The sequence below is a fragment of the Pteronotus mesoamericanus genome, unplaced genomic scaffold (assembly GCF_021234165.1).
Source record: "Pteronotus mesoamericanus isolate MK-2021 breed Mesoamerican mustached bat unplaced genomic scaffold, CSHL_Meso_final contig_78, whole genome shotgun sequence".
NCBI lineage: Eukaryota > Metazoa > Chordata > Mammalia > Chiroptera > Mormoopidae > Pteronotus > Pteronotus mesoamericanus.
Genome location: NW_026555258.1, coordinates 8640064 through 8661897, shown reverse-complemented (window position 1 = coordinate 8661897; position 21834 = coordinate 8640064). Strand labels below are relative to the sequence as shown.

Genomic DNA, 21834 nt, shown 5'->3' with positions numbered 1-21834 from the left:
CTTGGGAGGTTAATCTAAGATAAAGTTATAAAGTGTTATAAAGTGCAGGTATACGATAGGAGCTCAATAAATGAAAATTCTATCCCTTGTTATTTTAAAATTATGCTTAAACATAGTTAATAACTTGGCAATCAGGATTTCCAGCCAAGATGGAGGTGTTGGTATACTCTGCCTCCTCACACAACCAAAACAAGGACAACAACAAATTTAAAAACAAAAAACAACCAGAACTGCCAGAAAATTGAACTGTATCGATGTCCAACAACAACAGAGTTAAAAAAGATAAAAAAGAAACATTCATCCAGACCGGTAGGAGCAGCGGAGATGGGCAGCTGGGGCAAAGAGGACACACGGCAAGATGGTGGCTGGCAGACCAGGTGGTCCCACATTTGTGTGTAGATAAACCAGGAGGAACAACTGGGGAGTGAGACAGTCCATGCAACCCAGGATTCCAGTGTGGGAAAAGAAAGCCTCAAAACCTCTGGCTGTAAAAATCTATGGGGTTGCAGGAGCGGGAGAAATTCCCAGTCTTACAAGAGAGTTTGGTGGAGAGACTCACAACAGGGTCCTAGAACGTACACAAGCCTGCCTACCAGGGAATCAGCACCAGAAGGGCCCAATTTGCTTTTACTTAGAGGGGGAAGTGACCGAAAGCCAGCCAAGAGGTGAGGAAGCTGCTGATCCCTCTCTGAAACCTCTCTGGCATACAGCACCACAACTCAGTGACATGGGTTGCCCCACCCTGGTGAATACCTAAGGCTCCGCCCCTGACGACATAACAGGAACGTCAAGAAATATGGCCCAAAGGAAAGAACAGATCAAAACTCAGAAAAAAATGCAACTACGCGATGAAGAAATAGACAAAGTATCAGATGCAGAGTTCAAAACACTGGTAATTAGGGTGCTCACAGAAATGGTTGAGTGTGGTTGCAAAATGGAGGAAAAAGTGAAGGCTGTGCAAAGTAAAATAAAGAAAAATATAAAGGGAACCAACAGTGAAGCGAAGGAAACCGGGACTCAAATCAACGATATGGAGCAGAAGGAAGAAATAAATATTCAGTCAGAACAGAATGAAGAAACAAGAATTCAAAAAAATGAGGAGAGGCTTAGGAACCTCTGGACAACTTTAAACATTCCAATATCCGAATCATAGGAGTGCCAGAAGGAGAGGAAGAAGAGCAAGAAACTGAAACCTTATTTGAAAAAATAATGAAGGAGAGCTTCCCCAATCTGGTCAAGGAAACAGATTTCCAGGGAGTCCAGGAAGCTCGGAGAGTCCCAAAGAAGTTGGACCCAAGGAAGCACATACCAAGGCACATCCTAATTACATTACCCAAGAGTAAAGATGAAGAGAGAACCTTAAGAACAGCAAGAGAAAAGGAGACAGTTACTGATAAGACTATCAGCGGATTTCTCAAAAGAAACCTTACAAGCAAGAAGGGGCTGGAAAGAAGTACTCAAAGTCATGAAAGCCAAGGACCTAAATCCAAGATTACTCTATCCAGTAAAGCTCTCATTTAGAATGGAAGGGCAGATAAAGTGCTTTCCAGAATAAGGTAAAGGTAAAGGAGTTCATCATCACTAAGCCCTTATTATATGAAATGTTAAAGGGACTTAACTAAGAAAAAGAAGATCATCAAAACTATGAACAGTAAAATGACAACAAACTCAAAACTATCAACAACTGAATCTAAAAACAAAAACAAACTAAGCAAACAACTAGAACAGGAACAGAATCAAGAAATGGAGATCACATGGAGGGTTATCAGCAGGGACGTGGAAGGGGGAGGATGGGGGAAAAGGTATAGGGAATAAGAAGCATAAGCGGTGGGTACAAACAGACAGGGGGAGGTTAAGAATAGTACAGGAAATGGAAAAGCCAAAGAACTTATATGTACAACCCACTGAACTAAGGGGGGGAAGGGGGAATGCTGGTGGGGGGCTGCAGGGCAGAAGGGAATAAAAGGGAGAAAAAATGGAACTGTAATAGCATAATCAATAAAATATACTTTAAATAAATAAATAAATTGCAGTTTTAACACCTTCCAAAAAACTTGGCAATCACAGCTCTCTTTCTAACACAACCTACAGATAGTAAAAGACTAAAAGGAAAATTATATGCCCAGTATCAACAAGTCAAATGCAGTGATGGATGAAATAGGTTTCTCTGAACATCAGCTCCCTCAATTCTGCATGGAATCAGGAGAAGTAAGGAGAGCCACACAGGGTACTTTCCCACCATTAACATCATGCTCAATGGTGAAAAACTGAAAGCCTTTCCTCTAAGATCAGGATCAAGGCAAGGATGTCCACTCTTAACACTTCTATTCAACACAGTACTGGGAAGTCCTAGCAGGACAACTAGGCAAGAATAAGAAATAAAAAACATCTAAATCAGAAAGGGAGAAGTAAAATTATCTCTGTCCACACAGGACATTATCTTATAGGTAGAAAACCCTAAAGGTTCCACCAAAAAACCGCTAGAACTAATAAAAGAATTCAGCCAAGTTTCAGGATACAAAATCAACATAGAAAAATCAGCTGCATTTTTACACTTATAATGTATTATCCAAAAAGGAAATTAAGAAAACAATCTCATTTACAATAGTATCAAAAGAATAAAATACTTAGGTATAAATTTAACTACGAGGTAAAAGGCCTGCACACTGTTGAAAGAAATTAAACACTGCTGAAAGAAACTAAAAACATAAGTAAATGGAAAGACCTCCTGGGTTCACAGATTGAAAGACTTACTATTGTTAAAATACCCATGCTATATCGTTATTAAACTCCCAATGGTATTTTTGCAGAAATAGAAAATACAATCTTAAAATTCTGATGGAAGCACAAAGAACCCCAACTGAAACAATCCTGAGAAAAAAACAACATAACTGGTGGCCTTATAGTTCCTCATTTCAAAATACACTGCAAAGCTACAGTAATCAGAAACAGTATGGTACTGGCATACTAACAGACATATAGACCAAGGGAACAGAACAGAGAGCCCCAAAATAAACCCATGCATATATGGTCAAAAGATCTTTGACAAAGATGCCAGACTATACAATGGGGAAAAATAGTCTTTAAACACGTGGTGTCAGAATGTAAGACCCAAAAATATAAAACTCCTAAAAAAATAAAAAGAAGGAAAAGCTTCTTGACATTGGCTTTGGCAATGATTTATTGATTATTATAACAAAAGCACAAGCAAAAAAAGCAAAAATAGACAAATGGGATTATAGCAAACTAATATACTTCAACAAAACAAACAAAATGATCAACAAAATGAAAAATCAACCTACAGAATGAGAGAAAATGTCTCCAAACCATGTATTTGATAAAGGGGTAATATCCAAGATACATAGGAAATTCCTGCTACTCAGTAACAAAAAAACAAATAACCTGATTGAAAAATGGCCAGTCCCTGGCCAGGTGGCTCAGTTGGTTGGAGCATCGTCCGTACACCAAAATGTTACGGGTTCAATGCCTGGTCAGGGCGCATATGGGAGGCAATCAGTCAATGTCTCTCTCTCTCTCTCTCACACTGGTGTTTCTCTCGCTTCCCCTCTCTCTAAAATCAATAAACGTATCCTTGGGTGAGGATTTAAAAAAAAAGTCAAATGACTTGAATAGACATTTCTCCAAAGAAGACATAAACAGCCAACAGGTATATAAAAAAGATGCTCAATTTGACTAATTATCACAGAAATGCAAGTCAAAACCACAGTGAGATATCACTCCACACCTATTAAGATAGACACTATCAGAAAGGAAAAGAAAGAAAACAAAAACATAAAAGAAATGCTGGAGAGGATGTGGAAAACGGGAACCCTTGAGCACTGTTGGTGGGAATGTAAAATGGTATGGCCACTATGAAAAACAGCAAGGGGGTTTCTCAAAAAATTGGAACCAGAACTACCATATGACCCAGCAATCCCAGGAGCAGATGACAGAATCAAGGGCAGCAGCTATAGGAGCATCTGAAACCCTGGGCTTCCAGGATGATCACAAAGAGTGAGGCCAAGAACTCACCTGGACTGGCCCGATGCTCTTATTCCGGCCTCCAGGCATGCCATCTTCTCTGATTGCTGGAAGGAAACATAAGCAAGAGAGTCAGAAGCATGCTCAGAGAAGTTTAGGCATGAGAAGAGAACTTCTTTGGCCAAAAGCACAAGGTAGTAATGAGTGAAGCTGAGATTAAAACATAGGCCTTTCTGGCCTCAAAGCACACACTCTTTCCATCATTCCAGGCTACTTCATAGGCAGCAGATACTTTGGGGCCCCCAAGGTACTGGGTACACACTACAAATATTGTATGCATTCAGTATGCTCAATGTAGGTGATAGCATTACTAATAGTCCCAGTTACAAATATCCCATCAGGATACTGCATCTAAGACTGGCAAGCTGAAGGAGAGGAATAGAAAAAACATGTTCATTGTAACATATTTTTTATTTCCAGTCTAAGTTTGAGTCTAATTTGTAGAATGAGGAGGGGGGGGGAGAGAGAGAGAGAGAGAGAAGGAGAGAGAGAGAGAAGGAGAGAGGGAGAGAGGGAGAGAGAGCGCGTGCGCGCGCGACTTCACTCATTGCTCCTTACAAAGGCAGTCAGTGGAGTTTCCTTACCACTGATTTTCCGCTCAGGCGATACAATGAAAGGAAGAAGTTACTTAGCATTCTCTAACTGTAAAAAGCATTCTTTAAATATTACCAGCCTCATTAAGAATTACAACTACTAATAATACTATCTTTCATTGTATATGGAGCACTTAATATTGGGCACAGAAAAGAAACCTCTGATTTGCAATTATAGAAAGGCTCTGGTGTCTGGCAAAGCTTTCTAGAAAAGACAACTTATGAACTGAACCTGAACAGGTGAATGGGATTTATGCAGACAGGAAAAGGGTGCTCCAGGATGAGTGAAGAATGCACAGAAAAGCTGCATGTGCGTGTGTGTGTGCGCGCGCGCGCGCGCGTGCATGTGTGTATAGAGCAGAGTAGCGAGAGATGAGGCTGGAGAGGCCAGCTGAGGCCAGATTACAGACAGCCTTGACTATTACGCTGAGACTGCGGACTTTATCAGAGGAGCCTGAGGATAAGATGGAAGGCAGGAGAGGGTAGGTCAGGCTGGCATTTTTAAAAGATCTGTGATGATTACTGTGGAGGGTGGTTCGGAGGGAGTAAGAAGATAAACTAATAGCATCATATGAGAGCAAGCTTTGCTATAACATACCTACCGGGGGCAGGGGGCGGCGGGGACTACCATGGAGAACATAGAAAGTCCTTGGGGTAGCACCGGTTGCCCGAAAAGGTGAGGGCTCCAAGTATTCAACTCCTGTGACCAGTGAAAGGCTGACAGGAAGTTCATTCTGCTTAAAGCGGACATTAGTCTTAGTGTCCTTAGATTATACACTTCAGAAATAGACGTTTGAGTCTAAATCCTGTTTCTGCCTCATCTGTGTAAGTACAAACAAGTTTCTTCACATCTCTGAATTTTATAAAACCTCAGTCTATGGCCATACCACCCTGAACACACCCTATCTCGTCTGAATAAATAAAACCTCAGAAAGTCAAATGTACCGAAAAATAAAGAGGGGCTACTGGACCCTAAGTCTTATGGGGGTTTTGTAAGGATTATATATAAAATAATAAAGCTGAAGCACCAAGCATAGAGCCTGGCTTATAAAGTACGTACCCCGTAACTAATCCTTCCTTCTCCGCAGCCTCTTTTTTCCAAACACAGAAGAAACCAAGTTTCCATTCTCAGCTTTGCTAGAACCTTAGTATCTTCGTCTGTGAAATGGGGCAACACAGTCTTCTTTACAAGACTGCTGTGAATTTGGAGTAAGAAAAATACACAGCCTACGGTAGGGGTAGAAGCATGCCTGGTTATCTAGGAGCTCTCTTTTAGCTAACTTTCAAGTTCTAAAAAATCCTTAAAATTCCTTCTCTGCTGTTCGAGGGTCAATGACAGTCTTCAGGCACTTCTGTCTCCAGTACTAACATCTCACATGCCTTTGCGAATCAGCTCACGGGTACAGATCAAGGATCACTAGCATATAAAACACTGAATATACTTGACTTGAAATCTCACTCTGTCTTGGAGATGGTGAAGGAACTCAACATGCTTTCTTTTTTGTTTAAGGGGCCCTAAACCTTTAAGATTTACATCTTGGCAATTTCCAGTTCTGATATTTAAAAGCTCATGTTGTCGCTCACCCCCATTCATAAACCCATTAAGAAAGTATTAGTATCACTCCCACTGAAGAGATGAATCTAAGGCTCAGAGAAATGAACGAACTATTTTACTTAGGGTGACAGAGACTGAACACGATTGGGGCTGGAATCCAGACTATCAGACTAAGGCCAGCCATCTTTCCAGCACTAGTACTTCCTAAATTGTGTTGTATCCCACTGGCAAGACATAATTTCAGGTGGTGCATCGATAAACCCTTAATTATACACTTATCTTAACATGCACTAAAAAATACTAATTTTTCATTCACCAAGGTGATAAAAAATTCTCTTTGAAAATTAACTTGGTCTTGACTGGAGTGGCTCAAAAGGTTGCTGGTTTGATTCCCTGTCAGGGCACATCTTGGATTATCAGTTTGGTGCCCAGTCGGGACACGAGGGGCCACCGATCTACGTTTCTCTCTCTCTCTCTCTCTCACATCGATGCTTCTCTCCCTCCCTTTCCCTTTCTCTAAAAATAAATAAATAAAATCGTTTAAAAAAAACAAGAAAACTACCTTAAAAAAATTGACCTAAAGAAAAATAAAAAGCATGAAACTGCCTGCAGTATGGAAAACAATACAATGTGTCACAGTGCCTCAGCTAAAACAGAAAGTTGGATCACACTGTAAAGTCTGCAACATACTCACATGTTATCACATTTGATCCTCAACACAACTTTGGAAGGTGTACATTACCGTATTTTGCTGTGCATAATGTGCATCCACGTTTTTAGTGCTGGTTCTCATTATGGGAATTAGCACCACCCATGTATAATGCACATTCTTATTTTTTCCCTTAAAAATTTGGGCAAAAACAGTGCGCATTGTACATGGCAAAATATGGTATTTCTATGCAGTTTAGAGATGAAGAAAATGAAGCTCAGAGAGGAAAAGGGACTTGTTGAAGGTTACTCAGGATAGGGCTGGCAGAACTGGGATTTCAATTTGGGTCTTCCGTTTCCAAAGATGTGCTTGTTCCGTGATGTTACACTGGGCTAAGAGCGAGTATTTCAGCAGGGCTGAGGGTCTTTCTGGTAATGAACTGATTAAAAAGAAACAAGCACATAAAGGGCTTTTGGGTACAAGATCACAGGAATGGTTCTGCTCCACTTCTTGTCTAAGCTGAAAAGAGTGGCACCAGTTATGGTTCTTCTATCTGCTCAGAAGCACAAGTACTTTTTTCTGCTCTGGAACATATGTATCTACCATTCCTCACTTAGGCCTGGACACCAACTAAATCCAGAAACCAGAAACACAAGTAAGACACAAAGCTAACTATACCAGTGTCCTGCTCAAAACCCACTGCTGGCTCCCTTTGGTCTACAGGCTAAGTCCAAGCTCCCTAGCTTTACATTTAAGATCCTTTGTGATCTGGGCCCTTTGGGGTTCCCCATCCTCATCTCTTGCCACAAACGTTACACTCTACCTACAGAGAACTGTTTGTTAGTCCCTGAACATACCATGCCGTTTTAGGTACATGTTGTTGCCCCACTCAGAAAAAAACTTTACAGTGAAAAAAATCTGGCAACACTACTTTACTCAAGTGAGTCACGTTAACATGGAGACTAATGAGACAGACTTAAACCATGTGCTCTCGATATAATACACTGAAAGGACACAACATCACTTCCGTGGCACAACCTGAATTTCATCGTGAAGAAATTGACAAACTCAGTAGAGGGACAGTCTACAAAATAAATGACCTGTTTTCTTCAAAACCGACAATGTTATTAAAGACAAAAAAAAGGCAGAGAAATCACTTCAGATTGAGATTAAAGAGACAAAAACTAAATGTGAGGTGTTGGCTCCTAGATTAGAAAAAAATAAATTGCTATAAAGGACATTAGGATGATTGGTAAATCTGAATAAGACCTGCTAATTAGGTAACAGTATTATGTCATGTTAAATTTCCTGATTTTGATAATAGTACTGTGGTTATGTTAGAAGCAACCCCCTTTGAATGTCTGTAACTTTCTCTGTCTCTCTCTCTCAGAGAGGGAAAGAAGGGGGATGGGGAGTCATTTTTTAAAAGCTCTTTAAGTCTGTAAGGAGCCTGAACTTCTATTCCTTCAAGACTCTGTTCTGTGAGATTTCTCAAGGCTCCATTTTTATCCTGGTAAAGTGGTATGATGCTGCTGCAAGATCACCATCTCACAATGCCATTCTACAAACGTGAACCTCCTCCAGGAGGCTTTCCTTAACCTTTTTAGAAATTTAAACTAGTTAACTAGCAAGTTGTGAGACAACCAAGTTAAAAAAATTTTCAGTTTTTTCACATAATTACTCAGCTGACACAAACTCCTCCAAGAGGCTCAGTTTAGCTTCCTCTTGCTTCTGATGATTTTAACAGTGGAGCAGACCCCTTAGCTGTGGTTTTGCTTTTCATGGTTTTAGTTATCCACGGTCAACCACAGTCATAAAACATTACATAGAAAATTCCAGATAAACAATTCGTAAGTTTTAAATTGAGCACTATTCTAAGTAATATAATGAAACTTTGTGCTGTCCTGCCCCAGAGGTGACCTTTGTCCAGCGCTTCCATGCTTTGTGCGCTATCCACCCATTAGTCACCCTCCACTCACTGGCTATCTCAGTTATGAGAGACAGACCGCATTCACATAACTTGCATTAAAGCGCATTGTTATAATTATTCTGTATTATTAGTAGTTATTATTATTGATTTCTTACTTTCCTAACCTGTAAGTTAAACCTTATTATAGGTATGTAATGTACAGAAAAAACATAGTATATACAAGGGGGACCCCAAAAAAAACAACATAAAACCTCAGGGAATTTAGCTATAAAAAATTGTGTATTTATTCTTACATGTTTAAACTTTGGTCACCTTCAAAGCACCCTCGATTTGATGAAATACACCCATCAGGATGTTTCTTCCACTGCTGAAAACATTTTTAAACACATTGATTTTGATGCCTTTGAGAGCTTCTGCCATTTTTTGTTTCACCACTTCCACACTGGGAAAACATTTCCCTTTGAGGACTTTTTATCCGGGAAAACAACAACAAAAAAAGTCTCTTGGGGTCAAGTTCAAGTGGACAGGGAGAGTGGGGCATGGGGGGTCATGTCATTTTCGGTCAAAAATTGCTGAACACTCAGTGTGGTGTGGGCAGGTGCACTCATAAAGCACCCATCATGAAATACGCAAACATACTGAAAGTGTCCTAAAAAAATTTTTGCTGAAACCAAATGCAGCCTCTCACACCACCATCTGGTACACTGATACAGGTGGGTTCCTAGAACACTCACCTAAAGGGGAAGCCTGTACTACAAGGGTTCCCTCTTGCATTGGGTTTAATGCTATCAATGGTTTTCAAGCATCTATGGGGGTACCAGAACGTATCTCCTGCAGATAAGGGGGCGACTATTCCCTTTCCACTATCCCGCTTCCTGCCCAGGTCCCCTACCATAGCCAATCCATCACACCAGGAAGCATCCTACCTTCACTAGGTTATCTGCTGAGGGACACAGAGAAAGCAGGGCTTGGTCAGAGTCCTCCAGGGGGAGTAAAAATGGGGGAGGGGGAACAGACAAATGAACAGACAAGGACAGCACGAGGTGATCAGGGCTACGGCAGAGGGCAATAAAGGGCGGTTGGAGCACAGGAGGGTCACCTGGTAGGAAGAGGATGTCAGAGGCAGCTTCTTAGAGGATGTCATAAATAAAAACTGAGCCTCAAAAAAAAAAAGTATATACAGTCGGGTAAAGGAGAGGGGGTAGAATATTTCAGGAAAATGAAATCACACGTGCAAAGTTCCCAAAACAGAAACATTCAGTTTTGGGAGAGCTGGGATGGAATGCGGATTGTGTGTGGGGAGCAACAGAGAGAAAAGGAAAGGGATGAAGTGGCTGATGCCAGAATCAGAGGGGCCTTGAAAATCACTCCAAGGAGCCCCACTTTATTCTGAAAACTGTAAGACAATGAGGAACATGTGTTTAGGAATATGGGGACGGCAATGGGGATGGACAGACAGGGCCCAGCCTCCACTGACCATGCTGTTTAAATCTCCCTCAATGTCCTGCTAATTAATTTCATAAACAACCAATTTCCAGGTCTGAAAAGATGTCTATGTCCAGAAATGGTGAACAGAGGGCTGGCTCATACATGGCAGCTGCATTTTTTAAGTTAATTTTTAAATTTTGAGATAAGTTTAGACTTACAGAAGAGTTTCAAAAATAGTACAGAGAATTTCCATATACCTTACTCCCAGCTTCCCCTTCTGTTAACATCTTACAAAACCAAACGCTACTCATCAAAATTAAGAAATGAACTTTGGTACAGTATTATTATTAATTAAAGTTACAGACTTTATTCAGTTTTCCCGTTTCACTGATGTCCTTTTTCTGTTCTAGAATTCAACCTAGCATCCACATAGCATGGAGCTGTCCTGTCTCCATAATCTCCAATTTGTGACAGTTTCTTAGTCTAGCCTCATCTTTTGTTTCTTTGACACTTTTGGAGAATGTGTTGTAGAATGTAAGTTATTTTAAAGAATGTCTCTTAATTTGACCTTGTCTGTTTTCTCATGATTAGGTTGAAATGAATCTATCCGTGTGTGTGTGTGCGCGTGTGTGCATACCCATGTGTGTGTGTACATACAGAAATAGCTATATTGATCCATCTATCTATTTGGGGGGTACATGGCGTCAATGTCAACACACTGGTGATATTAACCTTGATTGCTTGGCTAAAGTATCAGGATTCTCTACTAAAACTTATTTTTCTCTTTTTAATTACTAAATATTCTACGACTATGCAAACATTCTATCTGTTTAAACCTATACTCTCCATATTTTAGCATGCATCAATAGATCTTGCCTACAGCAGGTATAACTATGGACTTCTAATTTTCCATTTCCCTCATTCCTTCTTTTTCTTTCTTTTAAAAAAATATATAGCACTCTCTGGCACCACAAGATGATCCAAGCTCATCTTTTTTGAAAAAGATTTTTTAGTTATTGATTTTTAGAGAGAGAGGAAGGGGAGGAGACAGGGAGAGGTACAGAAAGACAGAGACCGAGATATTTGTTGTTCCACTTATTTATGCAGTCACTGGTTGATTCTTGTATGTGCCCTGACTGGGTATTGAACCTGCAACCTTGGCGTATCAAGATGATACTCTAACCAACTGAGTTATCTGGCCAGGGCCTTTCCAGGCTCATATTTTCCCAGCCTTAGTCCTAGAATCAGTGATCCAAGGAGTCACCATTCCTTTTATTGGTATTTAGAAACCAGGATCCGGAGGCTAGGTATACTCCTTGCTCCTTGCCCCTCTGAATGGACAGGGCTAGGAAAAAAATAATGTGTGTGTGTTTAAAGAACGGTTTGTACAACATAGATATAACCTGACAGCCAAGGAGAATGGACTGGAATGCACATGCATGAACAATAACAACTTCACTGTACTAGTAACTGGGGGCAGTAGAAGCTCTTGAGCAAGTGTAAGTACTGTGTGGCTGTTGCATTAAAAATGACTGAGTAGAGCAAAAAATGTGCATCAAATTTTGTGTTAAGCTTGAACATTTCTTTGCAGAAACTATTCTGATGATTCAGAAGACCACTGCTACGGGCAACTGGTAAAGGGCAGCCTCATCATGACAAAGCACCTGCTCCTGCCTGTATCATGCCTCATGCAGAGGTTTTTGGCAAAAACATCAAATCACCAAGGTGACTCAGACCCCCTATAGCCCTTGGTGCCCTGAGACTTTTGGTTTTTCCCAAAACTAAAATGACCTTTGAAAAGGAAGAGATTTCAGACCGTCAATGAGACTAAGAGAAATACAACAGGGCAACTGATGGTGACGGGGAGAACTGTGTGAGGTCCCAAGGTGCCTACTTTGAAGGGGACTGAGGTGCCATTGTTCTGTGTACAATGTTCCTTGTATCTTCTTCAATAAATGTCTCTGGTTGGAGACTTTCTGGACAGGCTAATATCTATATACCTACCCATATCTTGCTGTGTCTAATGTGTACTTTTTTGCCCAAATTTTTGAGGGAAAAATAAGGATGTACATTATACATGGGTGGTACTGGCACATAAAATTTCTTATTCCTTAATATGTTCAAAAATAAATGCTAAAATCCCTTTATAAGACAAAAAAAGTATTTATAAGTAAATAAATAAATTTAAAAAATTAAAAAGAAAGATTTTTTTCCTGAAAGCTTAGGTCAAAAACATGGATGCACATTATACACGGCAAAATACAGTATCTATCTCAACTCATGCAGCTACACATGTATCTGTATCTATATATGTATAGACAGACAAATATATATTTTTTATCTATCTAAACATGAATCCATACTGATACCTCTGATTCCAATCTGGTACCAGAGATTTTATTCTAGCCTTCCCCTGATTTATGATGTCTTTAAGGTGAGAAACCTGACCCTCATTACCTACAATATAATTACTTGTTTGTTCAACCCCAGTATCCAAAGGAAGTAGTGACGAATTCCAAATCCATGGCCCTGAAAGAAATAAATTTACAAACTAGGGTGCTTTGTTTGTACAGTTCTTTTTGTCTTCAGCCTTCCAGTATACAGACAAAACGCTGTTTTTCCAAGGTCAGCAGCTCCCATCTTCCCATTCCCTGTCGTGTGGCTATGTGATTTATTTAATCACATTGGAGTTAGACCTCATATATCAGTTAGATTCGTTTATCATAGTCTGCATTCTATCCCCTCCCCCACCACATATAGTATCCTTTAAAAAACTAACAAAAACAAAACTATATATTGCCCTGACCAAGTGGCTCAGTTGGCTGGAGCGTTGTCCTGTACCCCAAAAGGTTTCAGGTTCAGTCCCCAGTCAGGGTGTGTATGGGAGGCAACTGCTTGATGTTTCTCACATCAAGGTTTCTCTTTTCTCTCTCTCAAACTGATAAGCATATCCTCAGGTAAGGCTTTAAAAAAAACTGTATACATTAAAACTTGTGGAGTATAATTCCACATGTTTTAATAAATGCATAAAACTATGTGTTGAACATCATAGTCTATAGAAGGACAGTTCCATCACCCAAAAAATATTCCAATGGCAGCTTTAATTTTAATTCCACTTTCCCAGCACCAGCCAGGAGGTGGCAGGGTTTCTCTGTTAGAGGCAGCCTTCACCAGGCAGCGGAGCCTGCCTGCTCTGCACACAAATGGACCTGGGAGGCAGCTCCCCATCCCTCATATCCCTGTGTCACCTTCTTCTTGCTATGATCGGAATGGTTAAGAGGCTAAAGCTTCTTCTTCCCTAAAATAGGTGAGTTTGGCTGGAAGGCTCAGAATCTCATACTCCAGCTGAACATGCAGGATGATTCATCTGAGTAGTCAAGAAGGCATCCCATAAATAAACTTTGAGAAAATCTTTGTAGTGAGGGCTACAAAGGGAGATAAAAGAAAACTAGAGACCAACACAAAATCAGGTGCAGGTAGGTAGATGACCGACCACAAGCTCTCTTTTCAAGACATTTGTTTGATATTGGTGGCTGGTGTGGACGAAAAAAGGGATTCGATGGAAAGTATCTTCCCAAGGTGATCTGATCATAAATTCCTAACTGGGCAGGTCATAGTGGGTAGTCACGTTCTGGGCATATTACTTCTTTAGTAAAAGGCTTATCTTTGCCTTAAGCAAGTCCTGTCCATTGTTTCTGTGCATCTAGGGTAACACATCTTTAAAATAAACCTCCCTCAAGACAGCACATAATCTTAACTACCCTATAATCCAATCCATGTGACCGCCCTCAAAACAGCCCATAATCTTAACTACCCTATAATCTTCCTCACATTCCCTCCTTAATCTCGAACGCATACAAGAACGTGCTAACTGTTACTCTCTGAAGCATTTATCGCAGTCTGCTGAGATCTTGCTTCCAGGTGTATCCTCTTTTTGGCTCAAGTAAATTGGCTATTCTTACCTGGTCACCACTAAACAAACTGGGATAAAATCATTTTACTCTCCTAAGCAGCATCTGTAAACTGAGGATAATAGTTAATAATAGGGTCGTTGTACGTATGAGGTAATGCATAGACGGAGGGTGAGAGTTTCTGGTACACATAGTGCTCATAAATATTGGTATTATAAATAAACTATAAATGATCTAAATTCATCTCAATGACTTTCTATATCTCTTACCTTTTCCCATAATGGGCAAATTTTCAAAAGATTCTTCTTGTCCACACGCCCCCCCCCCCCAACAAAACCAACCTGAAATACATTGGGATGCCTTCATTCTTTAATGCTACAGGCCAATTGAACAGTTCACTAAATCTAACTCCCACCTCTGCACACCAGGACCTCCTAATACCTTGCTGGGTACTTTAATATACATTGTCACATTCAATGCTCTACAGAACTCTGAAAGTAAGTATTATCATACCATTTTAAAGGTAAGATAACTGAGCATCAGAGATATAAAACAATCTGCCCAACGTCACAGAACTAGGCTGTCACCAACCTCTGCCTCCAGAGCCTCCATTCTTTCTACTGAAATACACAGCACTATGCTCCACCACCCATGACAACATTCCTACAATTGGTACACCAGCCCTCTTCTCTTCTGTATCCAAGTTCTCTTTGGGTGATTTCTACCCACTGACAAAATTTTACCAACTCTATGCCAACAGCTCTACAAATTTCTACGTGCAGGCAGGACCTCTCACCTCAGTTCAAGTCCTATATATCCAACTTCCATGCGGACACCTGTATGTATCCTTCTCAGATACCCCCGACTCAGCATCACCAAGGCCAACAATCTGCCCCACCTTGCTTTTTTAGCCTGACTTTTTTTCTTCTTGATAGGATCAGTACTATTAACCTCAACGTCTGGTGCTGCCCAATAGTCAGTATGTCGCCAGCTTCTACCATGTAAGCTTCTCCCACCTCTCCCCATCTTGTGTCATCACTTTCCCCTCCAAGTCCTTCACACCTTTCTTTGCATTCTTCCAAAAACTTTCTAGGTGGCTTTTGTGCTTCCCTCACCCCAATCCATCTTCAAAGCTGCCCTCTGGATAAATCCCCTTAGAACATCTGTTCATTTATGTCATTTCAGGCTAATGGCTCTTGGAAAGCTTCCCAATAAATCCCCAAATCTTCACCAACTGGGCACAGATTGTTGAGCATGCCTAGCCTCTGAGTAGGCCATGACTCTAGCAAACAAAATGGTATCACATCTAGAGGACCTACTGCCTTTCCTACCTTTTCATCTAAAATCACTACTTCCTGCCATCATGTCCTGAGAGAAGAACTAGTGGAGTATGTTAGTTTCGGTTAGGACTTGATTATTCATTGGGGTCTTGCCACATGGAGTCTGTCCATTCATTCTCACAGAATCCTTAACATCTCACCAGTTTTCCTCACCATGTAGTCTGAAGGTTTTTTATATTTTTTTAATGCTTGGGAGAAAATATTTTGTGAGATATAAAAATCAAATGAAATTCAAATTTCAATGTCTGTAAAGTAAGTTTTATTGGAAAAAATAACTCTAAGGGCTATGTACTTAATCATTATACCTGTGCCAGATTCACTTCTGGGTTATGAGTACACAGTGCAAGGCCTGGCATATAGTGCAGGTTTGGGAAATAACTCCAAGGCCTTTAATAGCTGACACTAAAGGTAAAGTGATGGGTGAAGGGTGGGTAGTAGAGCCACAAACACCACTCACCCTTCCGGTTCATCCCCATCTGGAGGCATTTGAGCAGGCGGCAGTACTGGCACCTGTTCCTCTGCTTCCGAGACATGACACAGTTCTTGTCACGGCTGCACCGATATACCCGCTTGTTGCAAATGCTCCGCTTGAAAAACCCTTTGCAGCCCTCACAGGAGATGATTCCATAGTGCAAGCCTGTGGCGCGGTCCCCACAAATGAGACAGGTTCGTTGTTCAGCCCGATCATCTGGAACAGAAACTGAACATATTCAAGTTAGGATACAGTGAGTAATGGAAATAAAGAACAAACTGACAGTAACCATAGGGGAGGGTGGGGAGGATAACAGGGGAAAGAAGGAGAAGGGTCAAGTCAAGGAACATGTATAAAGGACCCACGGACAAAGGCAATGGTAGGCAGGAAGGAAGACTGATTGTGGGAGATGGGGGATGGGTAGGGCAGGGGAGAGTAATGGGGGAAAATGGGGACAACTCTAATTGGAGAGTAATAAAAAATTTTTTAAAAAAGAAAATAACGAGAAAAAAAAATACAGCGGGAAAAATGGCTTTAAGCCTGCAGTTCTATAAGCCTGCAGTTCTAAAACAAAAAACCCTGCTGTGGGCAGATCAAGAGCATCACCATCTCCAGTATAACTGGTGGCAAACAGGAGACAAAATGGGTTCTTCAGAACTGTTGTCCTAGGAACAGATCCCTACAGATACCGCAAATATAGCCTCCCAGAAAAATGAACTTATACTCTTCCCCCTGGATTTCATCATCACTTCGATCAGTATCCAAGTCAGAAATATGGGATATATCCCTTATTCCGCCCTGTCCCTTAGCTTCCTCATGCCACCTCTCATTGCTTTTACCCTTAGGAGGGTGTTGCAGATTACTGAAAATGTATATAAGTGCCCAGAACATGGTATACTCCCAAAAAATGATCATTGTACTTGTTAACAAGAAGCTTTAACCGTGCCCAGCTAAGCCAATCAGCCAGCCACCTATTCACCTATCCATCCATCCAACAGATATGTATTGGGCAACTATTCTAGGCTAGGTGCTACTGTAAGGCATGCATAAAACAGTGAATTAAAGTCCCTGGTAAAACTTGCATTCTAGAAGAACATCTACTCTGTGCTTAGGTTCTGTCCTAGGTACTGCATATTTAGAAATGAATCATTATGATACCCATAGTTAAGGAACTCACTGCCAAACAACAAACAAGTTAGTCAAAGAGGAAATTCGGGCTGGAATATATAGCTCTCTACTTCCTCTTCCCTCAAATTACACTTATTCAGGACCAAGCAAGTGCCAAAGAACAGGCATATGACAAAAAAGTGCCTTGGTACACTGTGATGTCAGAGCTTGCTAACAGGTAAAAGAAACCTCCAGGAAAGGTTTTGATCAGAGGCCACGACAGGAAACCAGAGATTTGAGTCTCTGCTGAGTAGTAACAGGCAAGGTATAATGATTAAGTACACAGCCCTTAGAGTTATTTTTTTCCAATAAAATTTAATTTATAGACATTGAAATTTGAATTTCATTTGATTTTTTACATCTCACAAAATATTATTTTCCCCCAAGCATTAAAAAAATATAAAACCATTCTTAGTTCACAAGTTGTATAGAAACAGGAGTTTGCCAGCATCTTCTCTAGGTGTTTCTAATATATATATTTAAATAGATTTTATTTTTTATAAAAATATTAGATTCACAGCAAAATTAATTAGAATATATAGAGGTCGATAATGGTGGAGGCTATGCATGTGTCGGGGCAGAAGCACGGCCCTTAGAATTAGAGACACTTACTGGAACTCCAGTTCTGATAATCATCAGCTGGGTGAACTGGGCAATTAAGTTACATCACCTCCTTGAGTCTAGTTTTGCTAATCTGTGAAATGGGGATTATAATGGTATTTATATGCCATGGATAAAATACTCAGCACAGTGCTTGGGCTACAATAGACAGTTAATAAATAATAGCTATTATTTTCATTATCATTATTATCCTAACAGGTCCACACTTAATGTGATGACATTCCTAAAAAGCATTTGAAGATAATGTTAAAGGAGGGGCACAGTACTATAGGAGGTCTGTCCAGAAGGTATCCAGCCATGTAATATAAAAAAGAGAGACATTTATTGAAGATACAAGATACAAAAACACTGCACATAGGACAATGACACCTCAGTCCCCTTCAAAGTAGGCACCTCGGGACCTCACACAGTTCTCCCAATCACCATCAGCTACTCCACTGTACTTTCCTGAATCTCACTGATGGTCTTAAGTCTCTTCCCTTTCAAATGTCATTTTAGTTTTGGGAAAAGCCAGAAGTCACAGGATGCCAAATCTGAGACTGATTCACCTGGGTGATTTGATGTTTCTGTAAAAAACTCTGCACCAGACAAGATGCATAAGTGGGCATGTTGTCGTGATGAAGCTGCCAATCACCAGCTGCCCAAAGCTGTGGCCTTCTGAGTCATCCCAATAGTTTCCGCAGACAACGTTCAAGCTTAACGCAAAATCTGATGTAGATTCATCACTCTGCTCACTTAGTCATTTTGAATGCAACGGCCACACAGTACACATGCTCACTCAACTGTGTCTACTGTTCCCACTGATCAGTACAATGAAGTCATCATTGTCCATGCATGTGCATCCAAGTCCACTCTCCTTGGCTGCCAGATTATATCGATGTCACACAAACCGTTCTAGTTACATTAACAATAGCTGAACTTATTCTGGACAGATCTTGTATAAAGGCTCTTGCTCAAAGTCATAAAGCAAACAGTAGGTATGCAAAGAGAAGCAGATATATGAGACCACACAGGGAAACAGAGAAAGACAGATATGTATATGAACAAACTAAAGCAAAATGGCCTTAGTGGTGCCCAGCCAGGAAGCACATACAGATTTCAACGCCTCCTATGCTTGTAAAGGACTTGAAGGATATTGATTATCTCACCTGTACAAGGCCAGGACAAGGATTATTCTTATAGATAATGGCAAAGAACACTCAGTGAATACCAAATATGTAATGTTCACGAAGCTTCTAAAGGTGCTGTCTTCTTCATCACAGTAACTGTGAGAAGTATCATTATCCCCATTTTACAGGACCTAGAATCTTAAGAGTTAGAAAGTGCCTTAAAAATTGCCTTGTACAAACCTTTACCTAAACTCTCTCTACAATACAAGGTGGGGCAAAAGTAGAATTACAGTTGTTCATATGGAAAATAATACATTAATTAACAAATAACGTAAGAATAAACTCTGTTTCACATATTCACAACTATAAATCTACTTTTGCCCCACACTGCAGGTAAGAGTCATGATCTGTCCACAATTTTGGTTCTGCAAAATCTTCTAAAAGGAGCTTGCTAAATAATAAAAAGGAGCTTTATTACTCACAAATGTAACCATTCATGAGCATTATTAGAAAAAAGGTAACATGCTTGTCTTTGCTATAGTCTTAAACCTTAGAAACAATCTTTAGATTTTTTTTTTTCTTGATCAGAAATTATTCTAGTGCAGGTAACAGGAACTATCATATTAAATTTCATCCCTTCAAATGTTAACACTCTTGCTGAGAAAGATAAGGGGGCAGATGCAGAGCTTGGTTGGAGTCTCTGTGGACACAATTTTCAGAGGCAGAAATGTCAAATTCAAAGGAAATAATGAAAAAGATGAATAAAGCAGCTGATATGGTTGGTCTAGAAGATTAATAACAATCTGAACCAGGCACAGAGCCCTAGCAGCTTCTCTTTAGAGAACCACTGACATGTGTCTGCTCAAATAAATGAATGTTCCATTTCTACATCATTTAGCAGGAATGATAAGTAAATGAGAACAAAGATATTTATAAACAAATCTGGTCACCAATCTGACCAGAATTTTATAATCCTTAAGTTCTTGTTTTATAAAAGTGGATCTTTTTATAACTAACCAAGGTTACATCTGAAAAGAGATTATTAACAGCAATACCTGACACCGTGATTTCTACAGAGAAGATGCTCATTTTATTGAATGAATGAATAGTAAATGAATAAAATGGTATGTACAGGGATTTCCAAATTATAAGTCATAATCCCTAGTATCATGACTAGTATCTTTGAAATAAAATAGAAAATATCAAAGTATGTCACATATAGTATGGGTATTGTGAAACCTTTCTTTCAATTAAGGTATATACATTTGTATGTCAGTATATACATGTGTGGGGGAAGAGTACTATGAATCACTGACTTAATGGTTAAGACAGACTGGGTATGAATTCCAGCTCTGCCACTTCCTAGCTTTGCAACCATGGACACATGACTCAATTCTCTAAAGTCTCACTATCAACTATAAAATAGAGATAACATTAGTACTCACCTCATGAAGTTACTAGGGAATAAATGATACAGACATACATAAATAACAGCTAACCCATACCCGGAGCTTATTATATAACAAGCTTTGTTCTATATGTGTTACATATAGTAAGTCTCTCATTTCTTACAACTCTATGTAGTAGATATTACTATTATCTCCATTTTGCAGATGGAAAATCTGAGGTACACATAGGTTAAATAATATGCCCAAGGTCCCATAGCTAGTACCCAGCAGAACTAGAGTTCAGAGCAGACAGTTTTGCACTAGGATCTGAGACCTTTCCACTCTACCACACTGCTTAATATAATGCTTAACACAGAAGAAATGCACAATAATTGTTAGTTGTGCTATTGTTTTATTAAAGATAGATTTTCTATAAGATTAGAACCTGATAAAAATGTGCAATTTTATGTAACATTCTGGAAAGTATTTTCTTAAAAAAATCAATCTTAAACAAAAGCAAAAAACAGTGCTTTAATTTTTTAAAAACGGGTTTGATAGAATTCAACATTATTATTCAACACTTAGCAAAGTAGGAATAGGAAAAAAACTTGTTTAATATGATCAAGATTATCTAAAGAGACTTGTACCAAATATTACACTTAACTGTGACATGCTTTTAAAAAGCTTTCCCTTTGATATTGGAAGGCAAGGATGGCCTATTATCAATACCCTTCATTCAACACTATACTATAGGTTATAGCCAGCAAAGTAAAATAATATACAAAAACTAAACATATTTCTATACCAGCCACAAAACAAAGGAATTTTTAAAAGATGCCATTTACAATAGCATCAAAAAACATAAAAGAACTAGGATGCAATCTTATAAAGACGTAATATCTCTATGGATAAACTGTAATACACTTACTTTATATAAAATATTTCTAAGATAAATCGAGGAAGACTTTAGTAAATGGAGAGAAACACTATGCTCACAGACTGGAAAAGTTATTACTGTAATGATATAGATTCAGTAAAACCCTATTCAAAATCTCAACTGTGTGTGTGTCTAACTTGACAAGCTAACTCTAAAATGTATATGGAAATGCAAAGAACAAAAATAGCAGATACTTAACAAGACTTGATCTACCATATAGCAATATCCATTTAAAAGCCATAGTAATTAAAATACATTTTATTGGCTTCAAGGATAGACAAACAGACTAAAGGAACCAACTGGAGAATCCTACAACACAGTCATGCTATATAAATATTTAATCTTATGATAAAGATGGCATTGCAAAGCAGTGAGACAAAGAATAGCATTGGGACAGTTTGCTGGGAAAAAAAGAAACCTGATCCTACCTCACACACCATGTAAATGTTTAATTCCAAGGAGACTAAAGACCTATATATCAAAAGCAAAATAATATTCTTCTCAGAATAAAGAGGATAAGTATCTTTATGATCTTGGGTTAGAAAGAGATTCTTAAAAGAAGCCAAAAAAAGCATGAATCATAAAGCAAAATGTTAATAAAATTGGACTGTGTTTAAATGAAGAGTGAACTTTAAGAGTGAAATGACAAGCCACAGTGTGGGAGAAGATATATGCAATACACATGGCCTACAA

The 21834-nt window shown here is 39.4% G+C and overlaps 1 protein-coding gene across 1 annotated transcript in view; it reads right to left on the bottom strand.

Annotated features, from left to right (window-relative positions):
• Positions 1-21834, bottom strand: part of NR6A1 (nuclear receptor subfamily 6 group A member 1) — a 182618-nt gene that overhangs the window by 15807 nt on the left and 144977 nt on the right. The window contains exons 3-4 of the mRNA XM_054584727.1: positions 15905-16147; positions 4033-4088 (exon numbers count right to left, since the gene is read on the bottom strand). Coding sequence (XP_054440702.1) covers positions 4033-4088; positions 15905-16147 — 299 coding nt within the window. The remainder of the gene's footprint in view (positions 1-4032; positions 4089-15904; positions 16148-21834) is intronic.